The sequence below is a fragment of the Triturus cristatus genome, chromosome 2_2 (assembly GCF_964204655.1).
Source record: "Triturus cristatus chromosome 2_2, aTriCri1.1, whole genome shotgun sequence".
Classification (NCBI taxonomy): domain Eukaryota; kingdom Metazoa; phylum Chordata; class Amphibia; order Caudata; family Salamandridae; genus Triturus; species Triturus cristatus.
The window spans coordinates 928275424-928301554 of NC_140582.1; the positions used below are offsets into that span (position 1 = coordinate 928275424).

Below are 26131 nucleotides of genomic sequence, written 5' to 3' on the forward strand. Positions count from 1 at the left end.
TGAGGCACAGGGTCAGACTGATTTGCATATGGCCATGTCTGAACTGGGGTGGCAGAGTGGGCTAAAGAACGGTGATGGATTAAACCCAGATCAGTTGACTGGGGGTGAGTGCTTGCAATGTTCAACACTCCGTCCATCATTTCCTTTGGTTTTAACCTGTAAATGGGGCGCTTATGCTGTGGCCCAGGCGTTTTCAGCAGAGTGCCATTGAAATAAATTGTTAGGGGCAGGGCTGGCCTACATCGAGGTAGTGAAGTGGGTGGCAACAACTGAAGGACTCCCTTCATGTTTGTACTGCTGTTTAAGCATCCTGATTGGATGTTGGAAGCTGGGGGAGTGGGCTGTGAGAGAGTTCATCTAGGCAGCTCCGATTTCATTTCGGGTCGGGATAATCAGAATGCAGCAGGTGTGCGTCGTGTATCGTGTTGGCGGTTTATTATCCAGGAGGGACACTGACCGGACGAGATGGAACCTAACCAGGCACAAGCTTTCGAGGTAAGTGAACGACTATAATATGGAACATAATATACACTTCCGGTCGAGTGTTCTTGGGCTTTTGTTGCGTCAGCTTTATTCGGAACAGCTTAAATAAAATGGTCTGTTTTTTTCCTCGCTATCAGTTCAAGCACGGTTAATTGAAAACAAACAGATATTTATATGTGGGCACCTATGGCGTGCTAAACAGAATAATCGCTCTTGGGGACATTTTGAGAATCGGCGTCGAGATGGATCCCCTCCGCATGGTGCTCTTAACATACTAGCTGTTAGTTTAAGGAGGTACTCTGGCTTTTGTGTCCTGTGGAGACTAATATTAAACTGCTCTTTTTATTTCCGAATGACAGACCAGGGACTCTTCTTGAAGCGCACTCCGGAGTAGCTCTGCCTCCACACAGGTCCTCTGGGGTTCAGGCGTTCATTTCTGCCGAGATGTCAGGCGCGCGGGAAGGTTCTGCATTAGGCCTTAATTTAGTGTTTGACCACGGGCTGCTGTGCTGACCACATGACACCTGTCAAATGTGAGCAAGGGCACAGTCAGTAGAAGTCGAGGCCTGGGCATACACCAGCACCAAATGTATTAGTTTTTCATGCACGCACTCTAGTCTACACACCTCGTCAGAGCGGAGGCCGCAGGGGCCTGCTTTACACCCCTGAAGACCCTAACTATCACACAACACAGAAAAGGAAATTCGTCGTCATTATCAGTTTAAATGATGCTTGACATCATAGCAAAGATGCCCTCTATCTTTCACATGAATGCCAATTTTGAGAACGAAGGACTGTGTAATGTGTGTATGATAAATTTAACTGCGGCACATTAACAATTTATGGGCACAGTTTGCGGCTAGAAATGCTTACGGTATATTACATCAGTCAAAGGCTGCTTTCGAATTTCACGCACAGAGCCTGTCTCAAAGCCTCTGGAATTGGTTCGAAACTGCAGTATTGAAGTCCGTGCTTGGATAAATACACAATGCTGCGCGGTGTTAGTTGGAAGGTTAGCAGATTAACTCTACATGCATAATCCGAGTGGGAGGTATTCACAAGTAATCTTGCTACGTGGCTAACTGCTGGATGAGGTAATCAAAACGATTCCAAAGGGAAGATAGATTATGAAGTGTGCCATTCTTGCCAGTCGTGCTTTACTCAGAGTGTGTGCATGAAAAACAAAGTCATTTGGTGAAGTATTTCTCCATAATACAGCACCAAATGTTGTAGTTTTCATGGAAGGTGTCTAGTCTGAACACCTCGTAGTGTCAACATTAGATGGTGTATTGCAGCAATTGCTTCGATTCAAACCACCGGAGAGTGTAATTCAAAAACGAATGACTGTTTTTTTTTCAAAACCAAACAGACTGAGTTTAATTTCTTCCTCCCCATTTTATACATCATCTTTTTTGTAAAAGTGGGCAAATTTCTCGTCATTTTGTATTTACCTCCACCCATAGTTCATTTTATTTTCCTTTGTTATGTAGTTAGCGCCTTTTTGTTTAACGTCAGTTCTTCGTCCTCAAGAGTGAGTAGGTTTTTCACGGAGATTCCGCTCGGTGGCCACAATCCTGTTTAAACCATGTGGGTGTGCAGTGTGTACACCTCCGAGGATACAGTCGCTGGCGCCTCTTACAATGAGCTGACACACAGCAGCAGGCATTGCATTGCTATCTCAAAGTCTGTTAAGAAGTTTTGGTTATACTGAGTAAGCAGCTACCTACATCATCATATGAAATCTCTTTATTGATGTCGGAACTCCCCCCCACCCCCTCCAATATACCCCCATTATGAGAGACGGGGACGCTCGCTGCGTTCAATCGCAACATGCTGCTCATTCCAAACATTTACGCCCCAACGCTTTCAAATGTCACCAGACGCCCCTGAACTACACTACAGCAAGACGCTGAGCTACATAGAGCTGCACCATGAATCTCTTCCCTGAAGGATTCACCGGATCTGAGCTGCACAGATACCATCTGAAAGTCTCATCAGATCCAATAAAGCATACATAGAGGGATGCAGAGCCCCGCAGAGCTGCGCAGCTTCTCACTGAAGGCTTTACTGGATCCAACATCACAGTCCTTGCATAGAAGTCAGAAGGTAAAACTTCCAGCAGGATGAACCTGGTCCTGTATGTGGCCCACGCTCTATCGTGGTCAACCTAAACTTGTGACTTTGTCCCAGTCTGGCATGATCAGATAGCTACAGTTAGGGCTTCATGCCTTATGGTGCTGTTATTCTGAATTAGCTTGCAATGTCTCTTTTTTGTGTCTTCACCTTATTACTGTTTGAGTACTGCATAAATGCTTTAAACACTGCCTCAAATTTAAGTCTAAGCTAAGCTTTTGTGCCGAGCTACCAGAGGGTTAATCACAAGTTTAGTTAGTGACTTTTGTGGTTTACCCTGACAAGGCCTGAGGTGGGTTTTCACCCCCTTTAACCAATAATCCAATTCTTTACATAGGCCACCAGGCCTCCCTTGAACTTTAACAAACTTGGTGCTTGGAAATCGCTAATTGACTCTTAAAGCCAGAACAACACTTTTTGGCGTGTTCACTAGCATGGGCCACATTTGAATGTCACCTCCATTATCGAACGGGGAATGATTCACTCCATTAGAAGGGAGGAGGGTATGCACAGACACTGCCCAGTATGACACCCGCACATTGACCTTAAGAGACTGTAGATATCTATGAGTGTGATGTGTATATACTTTGTGTACATGTATTAAATACTATAGTATCTGACTGGATAATCTGTTTTGTGGAGTTGTTTATGCTTTGAGTCTTGTGCTTGTGTATTCCTGGCTTCAACATCCCCCAGAGAAACCATGGACTGCTCAACTCGTGTTACCACTGATAGCCAAGTGCTGCAGGGGTAGAACTGCATCCGTTGGTCAGGACCCTTGGACAGCAGGAGTAAAAGAGCCACAACCCTCACAGTTGAGCACAAAAACCCCTGCCTGCCCTGTGTCTTTCTGAAAAGGGTTCCGACAGGTGCCCAATTAGATGGAGATTTATTTTCCATCTCCTTTTTAAAATATTTAAGTGTTTAAGTGACATTGCAGCTGCCTAAAATTTGAGTACTTGGTTTTGTAGTGACTTACTCTTCCCTCCTTCAAAAATAATACCATTAAAATGTGTGGCAGGTGTGTTATCTAAAAGCATCACTAGGGAAACAGCCACATCAGTGAATGTTTTTTTAAAGTAAACATTTCAATGCAATCATGGGGCGGTTATGTTTAGATTTTATTTTTATTTTTCTTGTCATATGTTACCAATACAAAAGAAAAAAAGATGTAACCGCTGCGCAGCTTACCAAGTCGAGTGCTGTTGGCCTTAGTCAATGATTTTTTATTTCATGAGATGTGGTCGGAAGTGAAACCAGTTACAGGTTATTGTAAGTGGCAGGATTTGGGTGTGGCCTTTCCCTGCAACATGATACCTGTTTTGTGTGTGCTTTAAACCAAGGAGGTTTTGTTTCATCCCCTGGACCGAGGAGCTTGTAATGTTTCGATATAGGAAAGTCTCTGTGTCATCTTCCCATATTTGCCACACACCTAATATTTCCCCAGTATTTATGTCAGAGGCAGCATGTAGATGTTGAACACTGAGGAGGAGAGGGAGGCCCTTAAGAACTCACCGCGACACCCTACGAGTGGAGGTTACTAAGCATCCAATCTGGGTCTGTTGATTTTGAATGGTCTTATGTTCTCACGCAGTGTGGGTCACTCCGGCCTACTTTTTCATTTAATTGATAAAATATTGCGAAGCACAATAGTGTATGCCACAGAAAGATCAGCTAATTTGATGGCAGCTTGCTTGGCTTCATACATAGTCGTAAGTAAGGGTCGCTTCTCTGATGTTTCTCAGAGTCGATTAAGTACCTTCCCTCATTCTGAAACCCAGGTGTTGGTGAAGAAGAAAGAGATGTACTTCTAAATGTTCTTGCAAATACTATTCACTTCTTCTTCAAACATGTTCTTTGGCTATGATAGATATAAGGCTGGCCTAGTGTTTGACACCATTTTCTTAACAATGAGATGATGGCATGTTTCAGGGGGCTCAGGTCAGGACCCCTGGTGAGGGAGGCATTGACCCACTTTGTGATGTGGACTGCCGGAGCTGCTGGAGCTACAAGTGGTAGCTTCACACAGAAGGCTGTATCAGCTGCAACCAGTGGATCAAATGCTTTTATTTGTTCTTAAGCCAGCCTTATAATTTCAACTTCCAAGGGTTTGAATGCCATCATTTCTGCTACTATGTAGGGAGGAGGAACATGTGGAGGACGATAACTAAAGAGGGCCCTATCTATGTCACAATAGATGTACTTTATTCAGGGGTGGTAACAAATCCTGCAGGGTTATTTTAGAAATTATTTTAACGAAGTTTGGAAATGCTAAAGGTCTTCTTTATTGCATATGATGCCTGACTCATACATATCACGACCAAGGTATTCATTTTAGAGGTAGGGTAAAGCAGCTGCAACTGCAAAGAAGCAGTCAAGACTGGTAAATCAGTTGATTTAGAGTCAGTGAAACCAGCGGAAATGCTGTTGCGGAAAGCCCACCAGGTCTGACATTGTGTCTGCCCTGAAGCAGAGATAAACCTGACAAAAACGTTCGGAGATAATTGCATGCCTGCTACTTTGATCCTGCTGTGAAGGACACAGGAAACGTGTTCGTCTTCAGCACTGACACCATCAAAATTACAAGTGACCTATTGAATGTCAATCCACCAGTGGACTTTCCACAATGTCTAGTACTGCCTGCAGAACTTATGGGCAGGCATTATAAATGTACCTCACTGAAAACACACATTGTAAGCACTCAATTTACACATATGGGGCCTCATGTAGGTAGCCAAATACCGGTCGGTAACGGCCGATTTTCGGTAAATATGCCGTTACCGACCGGTATTCAGACAAGTGAGATGTAGGAGTCCAAAAACCACTTTTCGGTAAATATGAGGCGGTAAATACCGATTCATAGTTACCGAATTCTAAAATACCGATTCATATTTACCGAATACATTATTAACGAATCGGTAAATATGAAGTGGTAAATATGAAGTGGTAAAAATTTAAAATGACATGTAGGAGCAGTCGGTAATTAAGAAATCCAGGAAAATCGGTAAATAAGAGTCGGTAATTAACACGGATGGAAAGCAGGTGGTAACCATCAACAATGCACATAAGCAATCCCAAAATGCAACAGCGTGGACAACATGGCCGCCATGTACGTCATTGCAAGGCGCCTACGTCTACAGGCAGCAGGACTGAGGGTGTGGCGACGGGAGGAACAAATCTACAGACAGCGCATCACACTATTACAGCTGACTGATGCAGAGATACATGAGAGGTACAGGCTACACCCCGAAACCATCATGGACTTAATCAGGGACCTTCACCCACTCCTGGACCAGCCAATAAGAAGGGCGCACACCATACCCCCACATGTGCAGGTGCTCTGCAGCCTACATCTGTTGGCATCCGGCAGTTATCAGGTGGTGATAGCTGCGGTGGGTGGGGTATCCCAGAGTTGCCTGTCACGTTTCTTCAGGAAGTTCCTGGATGCCATGATGCAGAGAATGCACCACTACATAAGCTTCCCAAACACACAGGCTGCACTGCAGAAAACAAAAACAGACTTTTATCACATGGCACAGTTCCCCCATGTCATCGGCTGTATTGATGGTACACACATCCCAATCTGTCCACCAGCTGAGACAGAGCACATCTACAGGAACAGGAAGTCCACCCACTCCATCAATGTGCAGGTGATCTGTGATGCAGGGAACATCATCACAGATATTGTTGCAAAGTTTCCTGGGAGCACCCACGACTCTTACATCTTCCAGAATAGTGGGATCTACACACGACTGAGAGCCGGAGAATTCGGAGAGGGATACCTGCTGGGTAAGTAACAGTGACGCCCCTTGAAACCTGCAAATCAGAGTGTATAGAGGCATGTAACTGATGGTTCCCTTTTACTCATCCAGGCGACAGTGCATATGCATGCCGTTCATTCATCCTCACTCCCTACCTACACCCAGCAACCCAGAGTGAGAGACGATACAACGTGGCCCACAAATCTACACGCAATGTGGTGGAGCGCACGTTTGGACTGCTGAAGAGCAGGTTCCGCTGCCTCCACAAGAGCGGAGGCGCACGCCAGTACAAACCCATCACCTGCTGCAAGATAATTTCCACTTGTGCAATGCTGCACAACCTTGCCACGAAAAAAGGTACAGATGTGGAACTAACATATTTTGAGGACAACGAGGATGAGTCAGGCCAGCCAGAGGGCAGCGCAGCTAGAGTGCCAACTGCAATCGATGGGAGAGAGAGACGGGCAGAGATCACATGCAACTATTTCTGAGTAAGTGAGGGGACACAGCGAGTTGTGAGAAGTCATGACGTAGTTTAATGTGGCACCACGCCATGAACACATGAACAGGCCAATCTGGCAATATGCCATCTATACAATGAGTATGTCCAGGGTTACGTCACCCAATGGCAAGTGGATAAGCAGGGCCACATCAATGTTTGCGCATACGCGCTGCAGTGGTGGATTGCACGGCCTGTGCATCCTCACTAGAGCCAACCCCAAGCCGCCTGCTGCTCCTGCGTGCTTCTGGGACGGGGGGTGTGATGCTGCTGCTGGTGTCGATGCTCTCCGCAGCATCCCCTGCAGCAGTTGTCGACGCCTGACTAGTCAATAGCACCCCTAGTGCACTTGTCACCTGCACCATCCCCCGAGACAGGTCGCTGCAGCACTGTGTTAGGCCCTCCTGCATCGTCACAGAGCGCCGGCAAAGTAGGGAAGTCGCAGTTGCCAGACGGTTGAGTGCCCTGCTGGTAGTGTCCCTTCTCTGGCGTTCCCGGCGCCGTGCTTCGATGTCAGCATCTAATTTGCTGCACAACTGCTGGATTGACTGGGACATGTCCCGAATGCCCGCAGCCATGCCGCCAATGTTTGTGTCCATGTTGACTAAGCTTGTCCTCATCACCCGCATGTGCCTCTGGACTGACATTACTGCCTTTGATTGCAGGCGCTGTTGCTTCAACATTTGGCCCTCGAGCCCCAAGAAGACACCATGGCCGTCAGTGGGTGCTGGTGGACTCTGGACACGCGACCTGCGGCGCCCTCTTGCTCCCGTCTGTGCTGCCTGTGAGGTGTGGGGCACAGTGGGATGGCTCCCTTCCTGGGGCCCGGTGCGGTCTTCTGGGCCCATGCTGTCGTCTGACGAGGTGTCTAAGGCTCGTAGCCTGGCTGCTGGACGCCTCCTCATTCTCACACCTGCAAGCGGAGATGTGGCCGGTGAATCGAACATGAGTGGCGATGCTGGCTCTGGTGGTGGTGATGCTGGCTCTCGGTGAGGTGATGCTGGCTCTGTGTGCGGCGAGGCTGGCTGCGTAGGTGGTGCGGCTGCAAGTGGGCCTGCTCCCTGGTCTGAACTCGTGCTGGCTAGAGGTGATTTTTGTGGCCGGTGTGCCGTCTCCCCTGCAGCATGCCCTGTACTGCATGATGTCACATCTGTGGACAGAAAAACAACATTGGCTCAGTGTCCCCGAAGGGCTGCATTGCAAGCGTCACAATAAATCATTTCACATTCCAATCTGTCCTCTGTCTCCTTGTGCCTCGAGTGCGTGACATGCCTTGTTGCCCTGTGACATTTACGTCATGGTTAGTGTTGCCCTGACTACATCTCCCGGAATGCATTGCCTGTCTGCACTGACACGTGTGGACTGCAGTGTGATTCTCGTTTCACAATGGGGGATGTGGGATAGGGGTAGGGGCGGCTACATTGCTGTGCTTTCGTCTTACCTTGGTGTGTTGCGGCTCTGGCAGAGCTGTCGACGTCCCCAAGACCCACGACGCTCTCTTGCTCGAGTGTGGCCGCCACCAGCTCCTCCAGTTCGGTGAGGGCAGGTGCCCTGTTGGTTCCACCTCCGGTCTGGCTGGCCTCCTTCTGGATGTCGCCCATCTTCCTCTTGGTCACAATCCTCAGGTCATACCAGCGCTTTTTGAGGACCTCAATGTCCCTGTGGGTCACTCCCACAGCATTGACCTGCGCCTGGATGGCCAGCCATATGTTGCGCTTTTCGGCCTCAGGCACTTGCAGGGATTGCCTCCCAAACAGCTTCTGGTGCTGCTTCACCACCTCCTCCACCAGCACCTGGAGTTCCTTGGGGCTGAATTTGAGCTTCCTCCTCCTTTCCCCTCCGTCTTTCTGTGTTCTCTGGCTGGACATGCTGTTCGTTTCCCGCTCGCACATGCAACTGCTCCCTGCCTCTCCTCTGCACTCCGAGCCTCTCCAGGGTCGGCTAATTATGTACACCTGCCTGGGTGTGGCCACTTCGGCTAATTGTGTACACCTGCCTGGGTGTGGGCAGTTCCTGGTTGGGTGGGCTGTCGTTACACAGGATTAGCTGTTTCGTCAAGTCATGTGATGTTATTTACCGAATCCGTATGTACCGATTCGGTATTTTCCGATTCGGTAGATACCACCTCGGTATTTTCCGAATCGGTAGATTCCACCTCGGTATTTTCCGAATCGGTAATTATCACCTCGGTATTTACCGAATCGGTGAATTCCGATTCGTATTTACCGAATGTTACCGAATCGGTAACTGTTACCGAATTTTTACCTACATATAACTTACCGATTCTAATTTACCGATTCGGTACGGCTCGGTATTTAAGAACCGGTAAAAATTTTTTACCTACATGAGGCCCCAAATGCGGAGGGTTTTAATTAGTGTTTTTGCAACCTGATATGAATCTACTTTCCAGCTGTCCTTCGACAGAAACGTTTTTCAGAGGTAAATCGACTGCTATTATGGAGGCGATTCAGCTCTAGCTGTGCTGGAATTGTCACTGATATCGCAGATGACCCACCAGCCCAGTTAACGCCCACCCAAAACATCTTGCATGGTTTATATGCAGAATTAGCCTACAGACTCTCTCTTGAAATTGATAAGCAAGACCAGTTATGACTCACTGACATCAAAGCAAAATTCTGAGTCACACAACCACAATCCCTGGTTAAATCCTACCAATGCATTGTGAGTCATCTACATAAATAGAGAACAAAGCAGAGGCTGAAATCTGTTAGTGATTCAACCTCCCTTGGAGAATAGCCTGGAATAATTGACTACACATCAACATCAGCAGAACCCATGGCGTGGTAGCTCCTCTTTGCCTCAAACAGCCAACCTAAACTGCTGAGGCATCCAACAAGTGGGTCTGTCAATACTAGCGTGAAGCAACAGACCCAGACACAGCCAAGAAAATTCCATGTGCTTCACTATCACGCTTTGATGCTCCTCTACATCTTCAAGCCAGAGATCAAGACACAACCCAGAACAAACGGAAGAATCGCTGTAAGAACACTCTTGGGAACCTCCGCCTACAACATAATGATTCTGGGGAAATCAAAGGGTCCAACATCACAAGCACACAATGCCCAGCAGCAATGATGAGGAACCACACTGACGCCTTAGCTCCAGACAAGTACTCAACTAATTAATACATCTATCTGGGAAGGCTCAGTGCCGATTGATTCTAAATACCGTGAGGAGAGCAGCACCACTCATGCCTAGCAGCACCCTCCATCCAACCCAGAGTTCATTAGCGACACATCAACGATGCTGCCTTGGACACAGGACTTCTGTGTTGATGCCACTGAGACTATTTTTAGGGGCAGGACTCTGAGTCTGAGAAGAGGTGATGCCAGAAACTCTTTTGCAACACCCCTGAAGCCACTGAAGGTCAAGCCATGGTCTTACGGGATCTCATTAGGCCGCTGAAAATTATGTGCGGGCCCAGCTAGAACAGTTCGCATCGCTCATGCCACAGTTTGAATTGCTGGGTGGAAGCAGCGGCGCACACCTATAGGTTTTAGGTTCCCGGTTTTGAACAGCTAGGGCAGGCTGGTTCCTGTTGAGAAGGAGATCTTGAATTCAGCAAAAGTTACTACGTCCAAAATTGTTTAACATGCCAAAAGTAAAGGTCATCACAATCTTAGTAGATATCAAAGGCAACAGAGATAAACACATTAACTTCAACCTGTACTCCAGGCATGGCCAACATGGCAGCAACAGCGGCAGCAGCCACTTAGTGAAGAGCTCCGTGCTGGGCCCAAGAATTACCGTGGAATGTACGTGGTGCTGACCCTCCGACGAGACCACCAAATGCTGGCGGCATCCCCGTGACATCTGGAGCATGAAAACCCCACCAGCGGGGTGACCGAGCAGACCGGGGTGGTGTGCCTCTCCGCAGTGGCCTACGCTGAGCCACAGACTTGGGCCTGTGCAGAGACGTTGGGCCCTGCGGCAATACGGGCTGCTGCTAGCGATTGCCCACTGCCGGTATTTGTGGAGACCAGTGGGGCAGTCTGGTGCCGGGTGGCATGGTGCTGCGGCATCGGCTTTGTGGCGGCGCTTCATCAAGGGCACTCGGTGGGAGACGCTCCACCACATTAAGGGGGCTGCCGGCGGGACTCAGAGGCTGGCACGGGGATCCTGCGGAGTGGTGTGCCTGACCTGATGGGTGGGCGCAGCGGGTGCTCTCGCCCAACTTCGCACCAGGCCCCAGCATCTGGAGTTGATTGTGGGGTGGCTGAGCCCTTATCCTGGATAGTCACCTTCATTGGCCCGGGATCTGCCTGCAGGACACGCGTGGAGGAGCCCGCTGAACTGCGTCGCATCGTGGCTCTACCCTTGGGGCTGACCTACCGCCTGGAATTTCTGGTGTGTCCCTGCAGTCCTACCTAGCTGGGGTGCCTCGATTGACGGAAGATTACGTCGGCCCTGGTGATTATTGCTACATCAGGAATGGACTGTGTCTCTCGTGGCTGGGACTGAGCTGGGCCACTTCACGCTTAGCACCTGCTGCACCATTCAACTGGACCGCCCCCCAAGGGTATGTTGGAGCTTGCAACAATGACCATGCATCCCTGACTGTGGAGGACCGACCCACCTTGACTGGTGATCACTAGTGGGGGGTGCAGTGCGTGGCACCTTGCACTATATAAAGCCTTACCACCCGGGCCTCGTGTTGCAGTGGGGGCTCCCAATCCCACCTTCCCCTTCTCCCTGGCAGCTCTGAGAGGCCTGTAAATCATTGTGAGATGTCTGCAGGGACTACTGCGGATCCCGCATGGGGCCCTCACTTCTACCCTGCATGGCCTTCGACGTACAGCACAAACTGATCCACGTGCGAACCCTCCCTGACAGATTGAGAACTTCATCCGGTTGTCGCGCCTGGCCGCGTGTGGGGCCACTCCTATGCCTCACGTCCAGATGGGGCACAACATATCCAAAAAGATGGCACCCGGAGAGGCAGGCACAGACACACCCTCTTTGACCTCTATACCTGGGCCCGCGAATGCGCTACAACACTTCGAAGAAACGCTCCACAAAAACTCAGAGCAGTTTGAGAAAATGTTACACCCTTTTTTAGACACTAAGACCTTACTGGAAGCGAAGATCCATGCAGTGCCACTGGATGTGAGCCTCCTGCTCGAGGACCACCGCAAGCTATCTGAGAGGGTGGACGAATCAGAATCAGCAATAGGGCGGCTGTCCTCTTCGGTGTGTGAACTGCAGTCCAAACTAGTAACAATGCTGGACAAGGTTGACAGCTCTGCACCGCAGAGCGGAGGATGTGGAGGGGCGCTTGCGGTGCGACAATGTTTGTTTCCTCTGATTTCCGGAGAGGGCAGAGCTTCCCAGTGCTGAGCTCTTTCTGGAGGAATGGCTGATGGACACGATATCGAAAGTCAGGTGTTAGAAATGGGGGTCTCTAGTTGGCAGAGGCAGGTACCTTTGACCAAATAGGGACCCTTGCTTCTAGTCAGGGTAAGGGTGATACACACTTTAGATAACCCCTGCTCACCCCCTTGGTAGCTTGGAATGAGCAGAAAGGCTTAGCCCAAAGGCAATCGAGAGGGTACACTGCATTCCGGGACACCCACCTCGTGCTCGGGCACCATCCTGCCCTCTCATTGACCGATTTCTCAACTTCTGGGACCGTGATCTTATCCTCCAGCTCCTCTGCACCAAGGGCCCATAGCACTTTGAGAATGCAACAATTACAGCCTACCTTTGACTACACTTTGGAGGTTTAACGTCAGTGCGGCTCCTACGTGAAGTTCAACCAACGCCTGCCCGACCTGCAAACTCATTATGTGCTTTTATTCCAGGCGAAACTTAAGGTAATCAATGGTGACTCCTCCCATATCTTCGCCACCCAGGAGGATGTCTGGACCTGGCCCCATGCGAAAGGCCTAGTCCGCACGTCAGTCACTGAATGCGAGGATGATACCTGGGTGACACTTAAATCACGGCGCAGACGGTGCAAGATGTCACGCATCCATCCGGATCAAGAACAAATTGCAGTGGAACAGGCATGCGCAGTGGAGGTGGCAGCACATCATCATCAGGCTAATCCCTTTGCCATCCTGAGAGACAGGCCATCTGTGGACTCCAGCTCCGAGCCCTGTGTTTCTGAGTCTTCCTTAACCTCCAGCACCAATGCCCCCAAAATCAGGCCGAGATCCGCTGAGGGTCTCCTTTGACTATCACCCACAGGGCGTTGACCGCATCCTCTACTTAACCACCCGCCCCACGGGGAACTCTGGTGACACTCTTCTACACTATATTGGTCATACTATGGGGTCTCCGACTACTTCCATGGACCATTGGCCTGGCCCCCGGACACTGTTGATTTGATCCTATGCCACGTCCTACCATCGTTCCTATTTGACTGTGGATTGCATTCTCTTATTTTTTCTTAATTCTTTCGATTTTGGAACACATGGGCGGGCCCTTCTGTGTGCACTACCCAGGGGGAGTGTTGCCAAATTGACTGAATGTTGTTTATTTTTCTAAGTGATGCTCCGAGACTATTCATGAAGATTTGAGGTACTCTCGATCCCTTGTCATTTGCATTGGGGAGGAGGTGCGTACATGGATAGGACACAGCTGCACACGGAGGAGAGTACTTTCATCCTACATGTCTTGCATCTCTTTGCAATGCTTACAGCCATGCCTACATCAAAACCTGACCATTCTGCGCTGCAGTATCACATACTTACCTGGAATGTGCAGGGCATGGCCACTCAGTCCAGGCACTACCGTATTTATGCATATCTCAAATGGCGCAATACTCATGTCGCGATGCTACAAGAGACCAACCATACAACATTAGATCTACGCAAAGTACGCTCTAAATGGAGAGGGCAGACTTACGGGACCACAATGTCAGCATATGCAAGGGGTGTTCTTATAGGGATAACCCCAGGGGTCCCCTTCACTCTCGGTACACAACGGGTGGATATGGATGGGAAGTAAGTAATTTTAGAGGGAAATCTTAATGGGGGCCCCCTCACTTTAGTTGCCCTGTATGCGCGCAATTCCAACCAGGTGAAGTTTTTAGATAGTTTCACCACAGCACTCCTTCATGACCCACTCAGCCCTGGGATCTGGGGAGGTCATTTCAATTGTGTGTCCGATTTGCCTTTTGATCGCTCTACCCCACCACTACATGCGGCTGCCAGCGTCAATAAAACACACGTCAATGCAGGCTGCATGTTTTGGTGCAGACAAAAGTGAAAATACGAAATTACACTCATTCCTGTGTGCCATGTCCCCCAACACTGCATGTAATATTTGTAAGTCACCTCTACAGCAGACTTTACATTCCTAAGGCATGATGCCTTATATTATATGTGAGGGCATATCTGCATGAGCAAACATGTCCCAGTGCTTGTCAGTTTCATTATTGCCAGTACAAGTGAACAGGGAAGCCATTTTAATACATGTGCTGGACACTGGTGAAAACGAGTTCCCCAGCTACATGATGGCTTCACTGAAAAGAGGGTTGTTTGGTATAAAACCTCTTGTATTAATAAATCCACACCGATGCCAGTGTCAGAGTTAGTAATACATGCACCCATAGGGCACCTTAGAGGTGCTCCTTGAAAACCTACCAGCCCCTTATGCTGACTGGCTTTCACCAGCCCACCACCAGAGACGAGTGTATGGCCACCCCATGGATGAGGGCCTTTGTTCTTAGTAGGCCAGAAACCAGGCCTGCTTGGGAAGGGGGCACATTCACCTCCTCACACAAGATGACCCCAGATTAACATTCCAGGGCAGGGTAGGGTAGGGTAGCATCGAGTTTCTCTCAAAGGAGAAGAAGCCAACCCCTTTTTGTCCAGAGCCATTTGGCCACTGGACAGGCAGAAAAATTCTCTAGTCAGATAGGTGTGGCCTGAAGTGGACATGACTTTTCAAAGGTAGCCATATTGGTGATGGCAAAATAATTCTGGGACAGGGTTATGACCTCCTCCCCCAGAAAGTGGTCATACTGGGGTTGTAGTAGCCCCACAGGTAGGTAGCCAACTGCATACTACCCTATGCAAACCCTAAACGCCTCTAAATTCAGAATTTAGGGGAACCCTGGCACTAGGAAATCAGATACTGCCAGCCAAAAGAATAGAAAGGATCGAAGAGCACCAAAAAGCAATAATTGTGGAAGAAGCACCTGACTTGGCGCCAACCCTGCCGGCATGTCTTCTGTTCCAGATGATTGCACCAAAGTTGACTCATCCTGAAAGCTGCTGTGCATCCAAAAGCCTGGGAGTACTGCCAGTCCTCTGCCAAGACTCAGGAAATTCCGTAGAGCAGCGGAGGTGTTCCCTGCATCCTGCATGCACCAAAAGAGACCCGAGAGGCCTCTGGACTGCCAAAACCCAACAACAGAAAGCACCGCCTAAACCGAGCTGAAGTGGACTAATGGTGCCAGCATGGTCCCATGGGCCTCCAGAGACAAAGCCCACCCTGGACTTGCCCACTGTGGTCTTCCCAACGCCGCCTGCAGCCTCTGTTTGCCGGCCCCCTCTACCGTGAGTGCTCCGGTAATGAAAATCCAATGCCTGAAGACACCTATGCACCCGTCGCGAAGAGGACCAAGGACATCCTCATGTGCTACCTTGGACATTGCCCCATACTCACCTTAAATTCAGGACATTGGTCCCGTAAGTCGCTGCGAAGTGTCCGAATGCAGTACATGTTTTTTCCTCATAGGATAACATTGGGTACCCAACGCTGCAATGCACCTCTGCACCCGGCTGCCCCGAGGTGAACTGTGGGTGCTGCCTTACACCTTGCCCCATACTCACCTTTAGTACAGGAGATTGGTCTTGTAAGTCGCTGTACTGTACCTGAATGCTGTACTTGTTTTTCCTCCAATAGGATTACATCACACCGTGTTAACTTTTTAAATGCAAAAGTATTCCTCTTGAAAAACATTCTAACCGTATCGTATTGATTCTGGTGCCTAAACATATATAAAGATATGTGTTATTTCTATAAATTGCTGTGGATCTGCTTATTGAGTTGTGTGAATTATTTATTGACTATTGTGTGAATTTGCAGCAGTCTAACACTCCTCTCCGATAAGCATAAGACTGCTCGACCACACTACCAGAGCACCTTGGGATTGCTAGAGCAAGCTCCTACCCACTGGTAAGGGAATACCTGGACTCTTTTCACAGTATACCTCATTTTGGTATGCTATATAAAGAGCCAGCTTCCTAAAATATATTTAATTCCAGCATTGGTGTTTTATTGGCCCACATAAATGCAGAAAACAGTCCCTCAGTTTTTCTAAAAGAAATGATGTGCAAAAGAGTGCTGCATATAACAAATTTAATAATGGTGAACCGACATTCGAATCAGTGCTATTCTGCATATAATTTAATCAGTGCTATTCTGCATATAATTTAAACAGGGGGGGGGTCTACATTTTATAAATAGAGACTTCATTTTATCTAGTAGAAGTATATAGTTTAATTTAAAGAGATCAGCTATATTTGTGGTTGACTATATTCCAAAATACCTCTTTGGCCTCAAATTAAACAGTGGCTGCATCTCTGGAAGAACACTGTCTATATGCAATTGCATTTTAGAACTTCAGCTTTCAAATTATTTATTCTATATCATCCCATCTCCTGAAATTGATAACAGGTATTAAAAACTCAATGCTGAATATCCAGATCAGGTGATATCAGCGTCCAATTTGATTTTAGTCATATTATCGACGGGGGCTTCAACTGATCTGTCATTTCATTTGGCAATGACAAGTGGCTCAAAAAATGCTAATAAAATAGGGGACAATGGGCATCACTGTCTTGTCCCCCGCTTTGCTTTTCATGTACCAATATCCATAAGAGTTCACGATCAATCAGGCCCTCGCACCTTCATAGAGGTTAGATACTACTCTAATACGCTAGGAGGGAACCCAAATGCTTTTAGAATACAGAAAATGCTCCCCCAATGTACAGGATTGAAAGTCTTTCTCCCCATGGATTCTTTCTCCAGTCCCTTCTCAAATCAAGTCAGCTGTCCCTCCTTCTCTAAATCCAGCTCTCTCAGTCAGGAGGTTGAGAGGCTGGCCTGGTTGAGTAAGGGTCTTCCTCCTCAGTTGGTTCAGATGGTCCAAAATTCTAGGAGACCCTCTACTTTGTAGGTCTCTTCTAGCCATTGGGACACATTTGACAAGTAGTGTTCTGTGCATAACTTTTCAGCACCCTCCTGTCCTTTTTTGTTTATAGTTCCTGGAGAAAGGGTTTCTGCTTAATCTGTATCTTTTTACACTTAAATCAAAGTGGTTCTCAGTCAAAGGTTTGAGAGATTTCTCTGACCCTCTCAGGGAAATTGACTCCCCAGTTAACAGAGTCTTTAGAAGCTTCTAAATCTCAGGACCTGTATTAAAGTCTTCTTATCCTTCTTGGGGTATTCCTTCTGTTCTTAGAACCCTTAGAGGAAGCAGATTTGAAGTTGTTTTTAATCAAAGGTGTTTTTTCTGGTTGCCATCGCTTTGGCACATAGGATTGATGTGCTTACTGTCTTATTCTGGCGAACACCTTTTGCTAAGGTTTTTCGATGATGAGGTGATATTCAGACCAGACCCTTCTTTCTTACCTTAAGTTAATTCTACTTTGCACAAGTCAGAGGAGGTGATCCTTCCTTCCTTTTTTCCTTCTCCTTCCTCTCAGGAACAATTTTGCCTAAATTTGCTGGATGTCGAAGGCTTTTCATGAGTCAGATGATAAATCAGGAAAATTGCTCTACTGGCTTGCCACAAAAGGGACTGCTGCCAGAGCGATCCCAGAAATCCTTGATCAGGCTGCCTGGGGTCTGGCGTACTGATATGGAGAGCATAGTGGAGGTGCCTGCCAACAACTATAGGGTGCAATATGCTGCCCGCCCCCACTGTGAACAACGTCAGCCCCCTCCTGGCGGATATACTGCACCCTCAACTCTCCTCTTGGGACTGGGAGGATCTTGATGTGCCCATCACTGTGGAGGAAATACATGAGGCCATAGCTGGGCTTCATTCCAGGAAAACTCCAGGGCCACACGGGTGCCCTCTGGAATACTATAGTAAGTTCGAACCTCCTCTCCTTGCATCTCCTCAATATTTAAATGGAGGCAGACCGAGCACGCTGCTTCCTACACCGAAGATGGACGTGGCTACGATCGTGGTGCTCCCCAAATCTAACCAGCCCTCGTCATGTTGCAGCTCATATAGGCCTATATCACTTATAAATCCAGAAGTGAAGATCTTTGAGAAGAGTATTGTGATCACGCTCAGCCATGTGATCTCTAGTTAATCCACCCTAATCAGCGTGGCTTCATGCCCAACTGCAGCACTCAGCACTGTATATGTCGGATGCAAGTGGCTTGTCCCAGGCCATGATATCTCAGGGCCTTGCTTGCTCTTGCTCCTTGATTTTGAGAAGGCCTTCGATTTGGTGGACTGAGGCTTTATGCAAAGCAATCCTACTCAAGATGGGCTTTGGCCCAAGGATTCAAGCATACATTGATCTTCTTTATTTCCAGCCTACGGCCTAGTTTTTGATAAACAAAGTTCTCTCTGACCCTTTTCCTATCGGTCAGGGGACTAGACATGGGTGTCTATTGTCACCCCTTCTGTTTGCCCTAGCTATCGAACCGTTTGCACGACTGAATATGCTGCAATGCCCAAATGCGGGGATGGAGCTGGGAGGGATTCATGGAGGACAGAATTGCACCTTATGCTGATGACGTCTTCGTGCATCTGGATGTACCCCAGTTGACAGGGCCTCGATGCCATCATCTCTACGCACTCTATGATAAGTCCTCTGGCCTCAGAATAAATTGTTCCAAATCCTTACTGGTACCAATCCATGGGGACAATGGGGCTATGAACTGGCAATCTTCTATACCCATAAAATGGCCGGTTCAAGTATTTGGACCTTCACATAGCTCTTCTTCCTGAATTGACTTGGAGCCTTAACATGGTACCCCTCCTGGCCCGAACAAAAATAGATCTCCAACGTTGGGCCACTCTTCTTTTTAATCTACTGGGCCAGGCGGCCCTCTTTAAAATGATGGTCCTCCCACGCTATCTTTGCATACTTCAAAACTTCCCATTGTTGATCCACGACCGGTGGTTCAGAGGCCTTACCTCTATGACCCGTGACTTTTTATGGGGAGGTAAGCCATCTCCTGGTCTAAGTGTGGGTTTTTGGTATTTGACAGGAGTATGGCAATGGCGGACTTCCAACTATACCGTTGGGCTGTGGGTTGTGATTAAGGACCGGCTGACTGGGGGTTGGGACGACCCTGCATATCGAGCAGAATTCACTTTGTTGAATGTGTACAAAGTCATGGGCTTACTATATGGGGACCTGATCCCCAAACACCTCCCAGTGGCAACCCAGGTAGTTTTTCAAGATTGGAGGCCGGCTTGACGGTTCATCTGATGGCTTGACAAAGTTAAGCAACAGACCCCACTATGGCTGGGTTGATGCCTCACTCACACCTCTGGCCTGCTTGGTTTCTGGGGACGGGATTACATTGGTGTCACACCCCTGGGGGATGTGTGGAAAGGGAGACACATTAAGTCCTTCCAGGAGCTCTAGACACAATTTGACCTTACATGCCTAGAGACCGTCTGATCTAGCTCCCAGAACATAGCCTGTTGGAAGCTCAACTACTAATGGGCAAGCTGGGAAGGGGAAGGTTTTCACACATCTATTGCACACTGATTAACAATGCCTCTGATGTCCTCATGCCCCTGAGATGTAAGTGGGAGGCCTGGACTGGAGGATGTGGACTGACAACTGACTACTTGCTCACATGGCTCCCCGCGGGACAGCAATATCTTCCTGTCACAGGTTGATCCCCATGCATTACCTTCACTTTACATACATAACCCCCCGGAGGTTATGGCAAGTGAGGAAGCGGCAGACTCCATCTTGTTTTTGCTGCCCTTCCCCAGATGCATACTTTTTTCACATGGCATGGTCCTGCCCTCCAATCATCCTTTATTGGAAACATATAGCCTCTACCCATTCACATGTTTTAGGATACACCCAACACTGTCACGTAGGGAGGCTTTGCTATGTATATGGGACGTCCTGATCAAAACTAGGGGGAGAACGATACTTAATTGGTCTAGCCATGGTGGTGGTGAAAAGGGACATTACCCAAAACTGTAAAGGACCCACCACACTTTCGTTATCTGAGTGGAGGAGGGGAATGGACCAGTGTATTACACTAGAACAACCCATTTATATGACACGAGACTGTCCATGTAAATGCGAGTACATATGGGGGAAAATGGATGGAACCCTATGGCCTACGGGCTTTTACATAGACATGTCCATGTATCCTTCCCTGGAGTGTGTTGGGGAGGACTTGTCGTTGTGGTGGCAACAGCAGTATTGTACATTGCTTTTTCTTTCTTTTTCTTCCTTTTATTATGTGCTTTTGTTGAAAAATAATAACATTATGTTAAAAAAGGGCTCTTTCCATACATCTTAACAGGTCACAACCTTTCAGGAAGTCATACTGTCTGTTTGTAACTTTTGGACAAGTAGGAAGAGGAAGAAAATCAACCAAGGTGACATTGAGTAGATAGTGGAAGGCTACTATTTTACAGGCTGGTCAAGGATCCTATGATGGTGGCTCAGCTCAGGGTATATCTACTAGAGGCATGGCCACTTCTTGGGCAGAGTTCAGGGGTCTCAATCTAGGAGATTGGTAGGGCTCCTACTTGGACCTTTGTCAGACATTATAGACTGAATAATGTGGCTGACTATGATGCAAATTTGGGTGTTGGGGGTTTTCAGGTCTGTGTTGGAGAAATCCTAAATCTGTTTTGTTTTTCATGTTAGTGTGCATTAAATCATTAGGTGCGCATACTAGTGTCAAAGTGTTCTTTTTTCTTGATCAAAGGCATATGATGTAGTATACCTCAAGTTGAAACGACTCGGACGAGGACAAGGGCTGTAGAGGTAATGTCCTGAATACTTACCGTTAAGGAAGATTACTTGTATGTAATCTGGACACTTTGCGGTACCTTTTAAAATTGAAATTTTGCTTTGCACTGTTGCAAACAGCTTTGTCACCCTTAGCAAGTTTGAATAGTGTTTGAGCATCAGGTTCTTTGAATGTTCAAAGATTTGAAAAGGAAATATGAACAGAGGAAAAAGAGAGAGAAACGACATTTAGAACAAAATAAGGAAACAAACTTTTTTTTAAAACACAGGAGGCTAAACGGTGAAAATAACGAAATGAAAAGTGGAACAATAAATCAGTGAAAGAAACGAAGGGGAAAGAGGAAATTAAGAATTTGGAGAAAGAAACAGTGACCTCGTGGGAAAAATATGAAAGTAGCACATTCAGTGCGCCCAAGTGTCTAAAAGTAAAGCTAATTTCTGTAATATGTTGCATGTGTAGAAATCTTCAGGACTTTGCGTGATGGACAGCCAGCAGGTAGATGAACAGGTTTCTTTCTTAAACTCTGCAAACTCCACCCACGCGAGGCTAGTTAATGCTGACGTAGAATAAACAGCGAGCGCACGCAGCCTGGAGCAAGCAGCCGAGGAGGCCGTTTATGGCTGCCTGGTTTACCACTGTCCTGGGGAGGCTGCTGCTGAAAATTATCCCCCCGTATCGGAAGAGCTCCGATGCATGGATTTATTCAGCCATGAATTCTGACAGGACAGAGAGCGACTGGCAGGGGCTGGTGAATGAGGTGAGAGACTTTAACTGAGCGTTGGGTGGGCGTGTTGGGGGTATATGATTGGGCGTGATGCGGGTTTAAAATGATGTGGCTGCATTTTACGTATCCCGAAAATAGGACTATGACAAATTAAATAGATATCAAGGCGGTGAGTGGCAACCTGTGAGGCATGGCAGCAGGTGCACTTCATGTAATACTGTAAAGAGTAAGGCAGCAAAACGTGCTGCGTGGAACTGTTATGACGCCTTCATGTAATATTTAAGGCGTGTGCTTTCAAAGTCTGTAATTATGGCCCTAACAAGGGAATTCGTCGAGCCTTGCAGGCTAGCAATTGTGAAGGATTACAAAATACACCTTGCCACTTCAGGGGAAGGAACCCAAGTTGACGTGTTCCTATCGCGAAACCAGGATGTAGCGAGTCACGTGTGGTAAGGGAGTGGAGCGCGCCAAAGAATCAGCTGTGTGGCATTTGTGCATTTAAATGAACTAAACGAAATCAGCAGGGTGGAGATTAACTCCCGCTTACACTGAGACCTTTGCTGTCTTCTCACTTTTCAGCGATAAACCCTTTTGGAAACAAGCATTGAAAGTGCAATAGGTCTCTCCTTCGTTTAAGTTAAAGCAGTCCTGTTTGTAATTAGACGGCTTTTTAGCTTCACTTTTATTAGTGTTTTTCAAACTTTCATATGCATAACATGCATATGAGTGCATATATGTATATGTTTGCATGCATATATTTGTATTTATGAGAGTTCGAGGTAGAGAGTAGTAGAGTAGAGAGTGAGGAGTAGAGAGTGAGGAGTAGAGAGTGAGGAGTAGAGAGTGAGCAGTAGTGAGTAGTAGAGTGTGAGTAGTAGAGTGAGTAGCAGAGAGTGAGTAGCAGAGAGTGAGTAGTAGGCAGTGAGTAGTAGGCAGTGAGTAGTAGAGAGTGAGTAGCAGATTGTAGTAGAGAGTAGTAGAGTGAGTGAGTAGTAGAGTGAGTGAGTAGTAGAGAGTGAGTAGTAGAGAGTGAGTAATAGAGAGTAGTAGAGAATGAGTAGTAGAAAGTAGTAGTGAAGAGTGAGTAGAGGGTAGCAGAGAGCGAGTAGCAGAGAGTGAGTAGCAGAGAGTGAGTAGCAGAGAGTGAGTAGTAGAGGAGAGTAGTAGAGAGTGAGTAGTAGAGTGAGTACTAGAGAGTAGTAGAGAGTGAGTAGAGAGTAGCAGAGAGTGAGTAGCAGAGAGAGAATAGTAGAGAGTGAGTAGTAGAGTGAGTAGTAGATTATAGTAGAGTGAGTAGTAGAGAGTAGTAGAGTGAAGAGTAGAGTGAGGAGTAGAGAGTAGTATAAAGTGAGTAGTAGAGAGTGAGTAGAGAGTAGTAGAGTGAGTAGCAGAGAGTGAGTAGTATTGAGTGAATAGTAGAGAGTAATAGAACATGAGTAGTAGAGAGTGAGTAGAGAGTAGTAGAGTGGAAAAAAGAGAGTGAGTAGCAGAGAGTGAGTAGCAGAGAGTGAGTAGTAGAGAGTGCGTAGTATAGAGTAGTAGAGAGTGAGTTGTAGAGAGTGAGTAGCAGAGGAGAGTAGTAAAGAGTGAGTAGAGTGAGTAGTAGACAGTAAGTAGTAGAGAGTGAGTAATAGAGAGTAGTAGAGAGTGAGTAGTAGAGTGAGAAGTAGATTGTAGTAGAGTGAGTAGTAGAGAGTGAGTAGTAGAGAGTAGTAGAGAGTAATATAAAGGGAGTAGTAGAGAGTGAGGAGAGTAGCAGAGAGTGAGTAGTAGAGAGTGAGTAGTAGAGAGAGTAGTGTAGAGTGAGTAGTAGAGAGAGTAGCGAGTGAGTAGTAGAGGAGAGTAGTAAAGAGTGAGTAGTAGAGAGTGCGTAATAGAGAGTGAGTAGAGAGTAGTAGAGTGAGTAGTAGAGAGTGAGTAATAGAGTAGTAGAGAGTGAGTAGTACAGAATAGAAGAGAGTGAGTAGGGAGTAGAGAGTGAGTAGTAGAGAGTGAGTAGTACAGAGTAGAAGAGAGTGAGTAGGGAGTAGCAGAGAGTGAGTAGCAGAGTGAGTAGTAGAGAGTAGTAGAGAGTGAGTAGTAGAGAGTGAGTAGTGAGTGGAGAGCAGTAGAGAGTAGTAGAGAGCTGCTACCTGGCAAAATGTCTTGTATGAGGCTAATATATAGGATCGCCTCAGCACCAGCATTGTTAATTTAGCATTATCTGATTCAAAACAAATATACAGGGTCACCTCAGCGCTCTCTGCTGTCGAACAAATGACCTTGTATGACCCAAATATGTAAGGTCACCCCAGTGCCTTCTGCTACCGCACAAAACGGCTTCTATACGGCAAATATACGGGGTCACCTCAGCACTCTGTGCTCCCGAGCAATCAGCACTGTGACTTCAACATTGTCTAATCTAAAATAAATGTACAGTGTCGCCTTGACACTTTCTGCAACCAGAAAATACAATGTAAATCTTCTGAATGAATATATATATATATATATATATATATATATATATATATATATATATATATATATATATATATATTCACTGAAAAAACCATAGGTTTCACACACGTTATAGTTAGGAATTAGCATTTAAAAAACCTTGCAAATTCACTTAAAAAACGATAGGTTTCACACATGTTATAGTTTGGTGGACATTTCACTCGTAAAAAAACAATGAAATTCTCCCGTTATAGTTAGTTGAGATAACTATAACTTGCGCGCCCGCAATCCTCTGCTCATGACGTCACATATTACATCACTCATGACATGATCAGTGGCATCACTCATGACATCACTGATGACATCATCCTTGTGATAGAGTGGCGGTCGCGCGAGTTATAGTTATCTCCACTAACTATAACGGGAGAATTTCATTGGTTTTTCACGAGTGAAATGTCCACCAAACTATAACATGTGCGAAACCTATCGTTTTTTAAGTGAATTTGCAAGGTTTTTTAAATGCTAATTCCTAACTATAACGTGTGTGAAACCTATGTTTTTTTCAGTGAATTTGTAAGGTTTTTTAAATGCTAAGTTATGTATTTATTTTTATTTATTTTTTTAATGGTTTTTCACCGTGCGCGCACCCCGCGATTTAAAAAAAAGAATGTTTTTTTTCTGCCTTAGGGGTCCGTCAGGGACCCCCTGACAAAGGCTAGGGGGTCAGGAACTCTCTACCCTGCCCTCTTTTCACGTTCGCCACCTTCCTTTTTCACTCTCGCACTCAAAACAAACAAAATGGCGGCAGACACTTCCTGATTTCGACCGATTCGAACGTTGATTGACATGTAACCACCAATCAGAATTACGCTCGCGCACGTTAGGGTGCGCGCACGGTGCGCGCACGGTGCGCGGCTATAGATATTTATGTGCTTTTAACTGCAATTTTCTGAGGAACTACTGAACAGATTGACTCCATATATGCAAAAGGCACTTCCCTGACCTGAGGACTACCTCTTTGCCAAATTTCAAGTAATTCTGTTCAGCCGTTCGGGCTGTACCTTCGACTAAAGGTCCTATGAGAAAATGCATGGGGAAAACGCGTTTTGGGACCCCCCTTTTTTCTCGGCCCCCGCTTGACGAATCACCCCGTGACTTTCAGGGTAGGAGCTGATCGGAGCGCCCCATTAGTTTTGAAAATTTCGCGAGGATTCGTCAACCAGCGCCAAAGTTATTCAAAATAGAATTTTCAGATTTCCTATGGAAACACGGTCCTAACTATAACTATCTACTGGCGACCGCCAGCAGATAATATATATATATATATATATATATATATATCCAAGAAAGAAGATAGATTCACCAAAGAACAAAAATATATATTTCCACTACAACGTTTCAGCTTCCTCCTTCCTCAGGTAGTACAAGATGGTTTGCTCTGTGGCTGCACAGATGACAGCTGAATTTTAAAAAAAGCATCATGAGTGAAGATTCAGTCCTGAGAGCTCTTGAGATATGCAGTAATCAGGTTGTGTTGTCAGTAATGTTCAGTCCATCTGGATGCAGTGATTTTAAAAGGTACATCCAGAAGTTTTCCCTGCAGTACAGTAGTTCTTCCTTTGAAACATGTTCCACAGGGAAAATCTTCAAATCTGATAGTGAATGATCCACAAGGTTGAAATGATTGGCTACAGGCTGGTCAATTTTCTTATTAATTATCGCAGATTTGTGGTTCCTGAATCGTGTACGTAGGTCATTCACTGTTTGGCCTACATATTGTTTTTTACAGCTTTGCCGTTGGCACTGAATCACATAAATAATGCATGTTGAGCGACATGTAAGATGCTGCCTTATTGCATAGGTCCTTCTCGTAACAGAACTAGTTACAGATGATGTTAGTAAAAGATATTCACACTTGATGCACCTTTTAGAGTCACAGCAATGAACCCCTGCATTTGTTACAGCTTGCTTGAGTTCAGCTCTCACAGTAAGAGATCGTAAATTTGGAGCTCTGCGGTAAGCAATGACTGGTGGTTTTGGAAAAACCTTTTGTAATTTTTCACAGGTGGACAGTAAGGGAAATGTTTTTCGCATTATATTTCTGTAGTTAGGAGCTGATGGATGATAGTCAACTACAAA

General features: G+C 46.6%; 1 protein-coding gene across 2 annotated transcripts in view; it reads left to right on the forward strand.

Moving 5' to 3' along the window:
- The first annotated feature begins 400 nt into the window (after nucleotides 1-400).
- The window catches only part of CCDC149 (coiled-coil domain containing 149), a 447317-nt gene continuing 421586 nt past the window's right edge, over nucleotides 401-26131 (forward strand). Inside the window, exon 1 of one of the 2 annotated variants that reach the window (XM_085642338.1) lies at nucleotides 401-495. In XM_085642338.1, coding sequence (XP_085498464.1) covers nucleotides 466-495 — 30 coding nt within the window. In that variant the 5' untranslated portion in view covers nucleotides 401-465. Of the gene's footprint in view, nucleotides 496-21384; nucleotides 21590-26131 lie in introns of those variants that run through there. The other variant, XM_085642336.1, reaches the window with a different exon arrangement.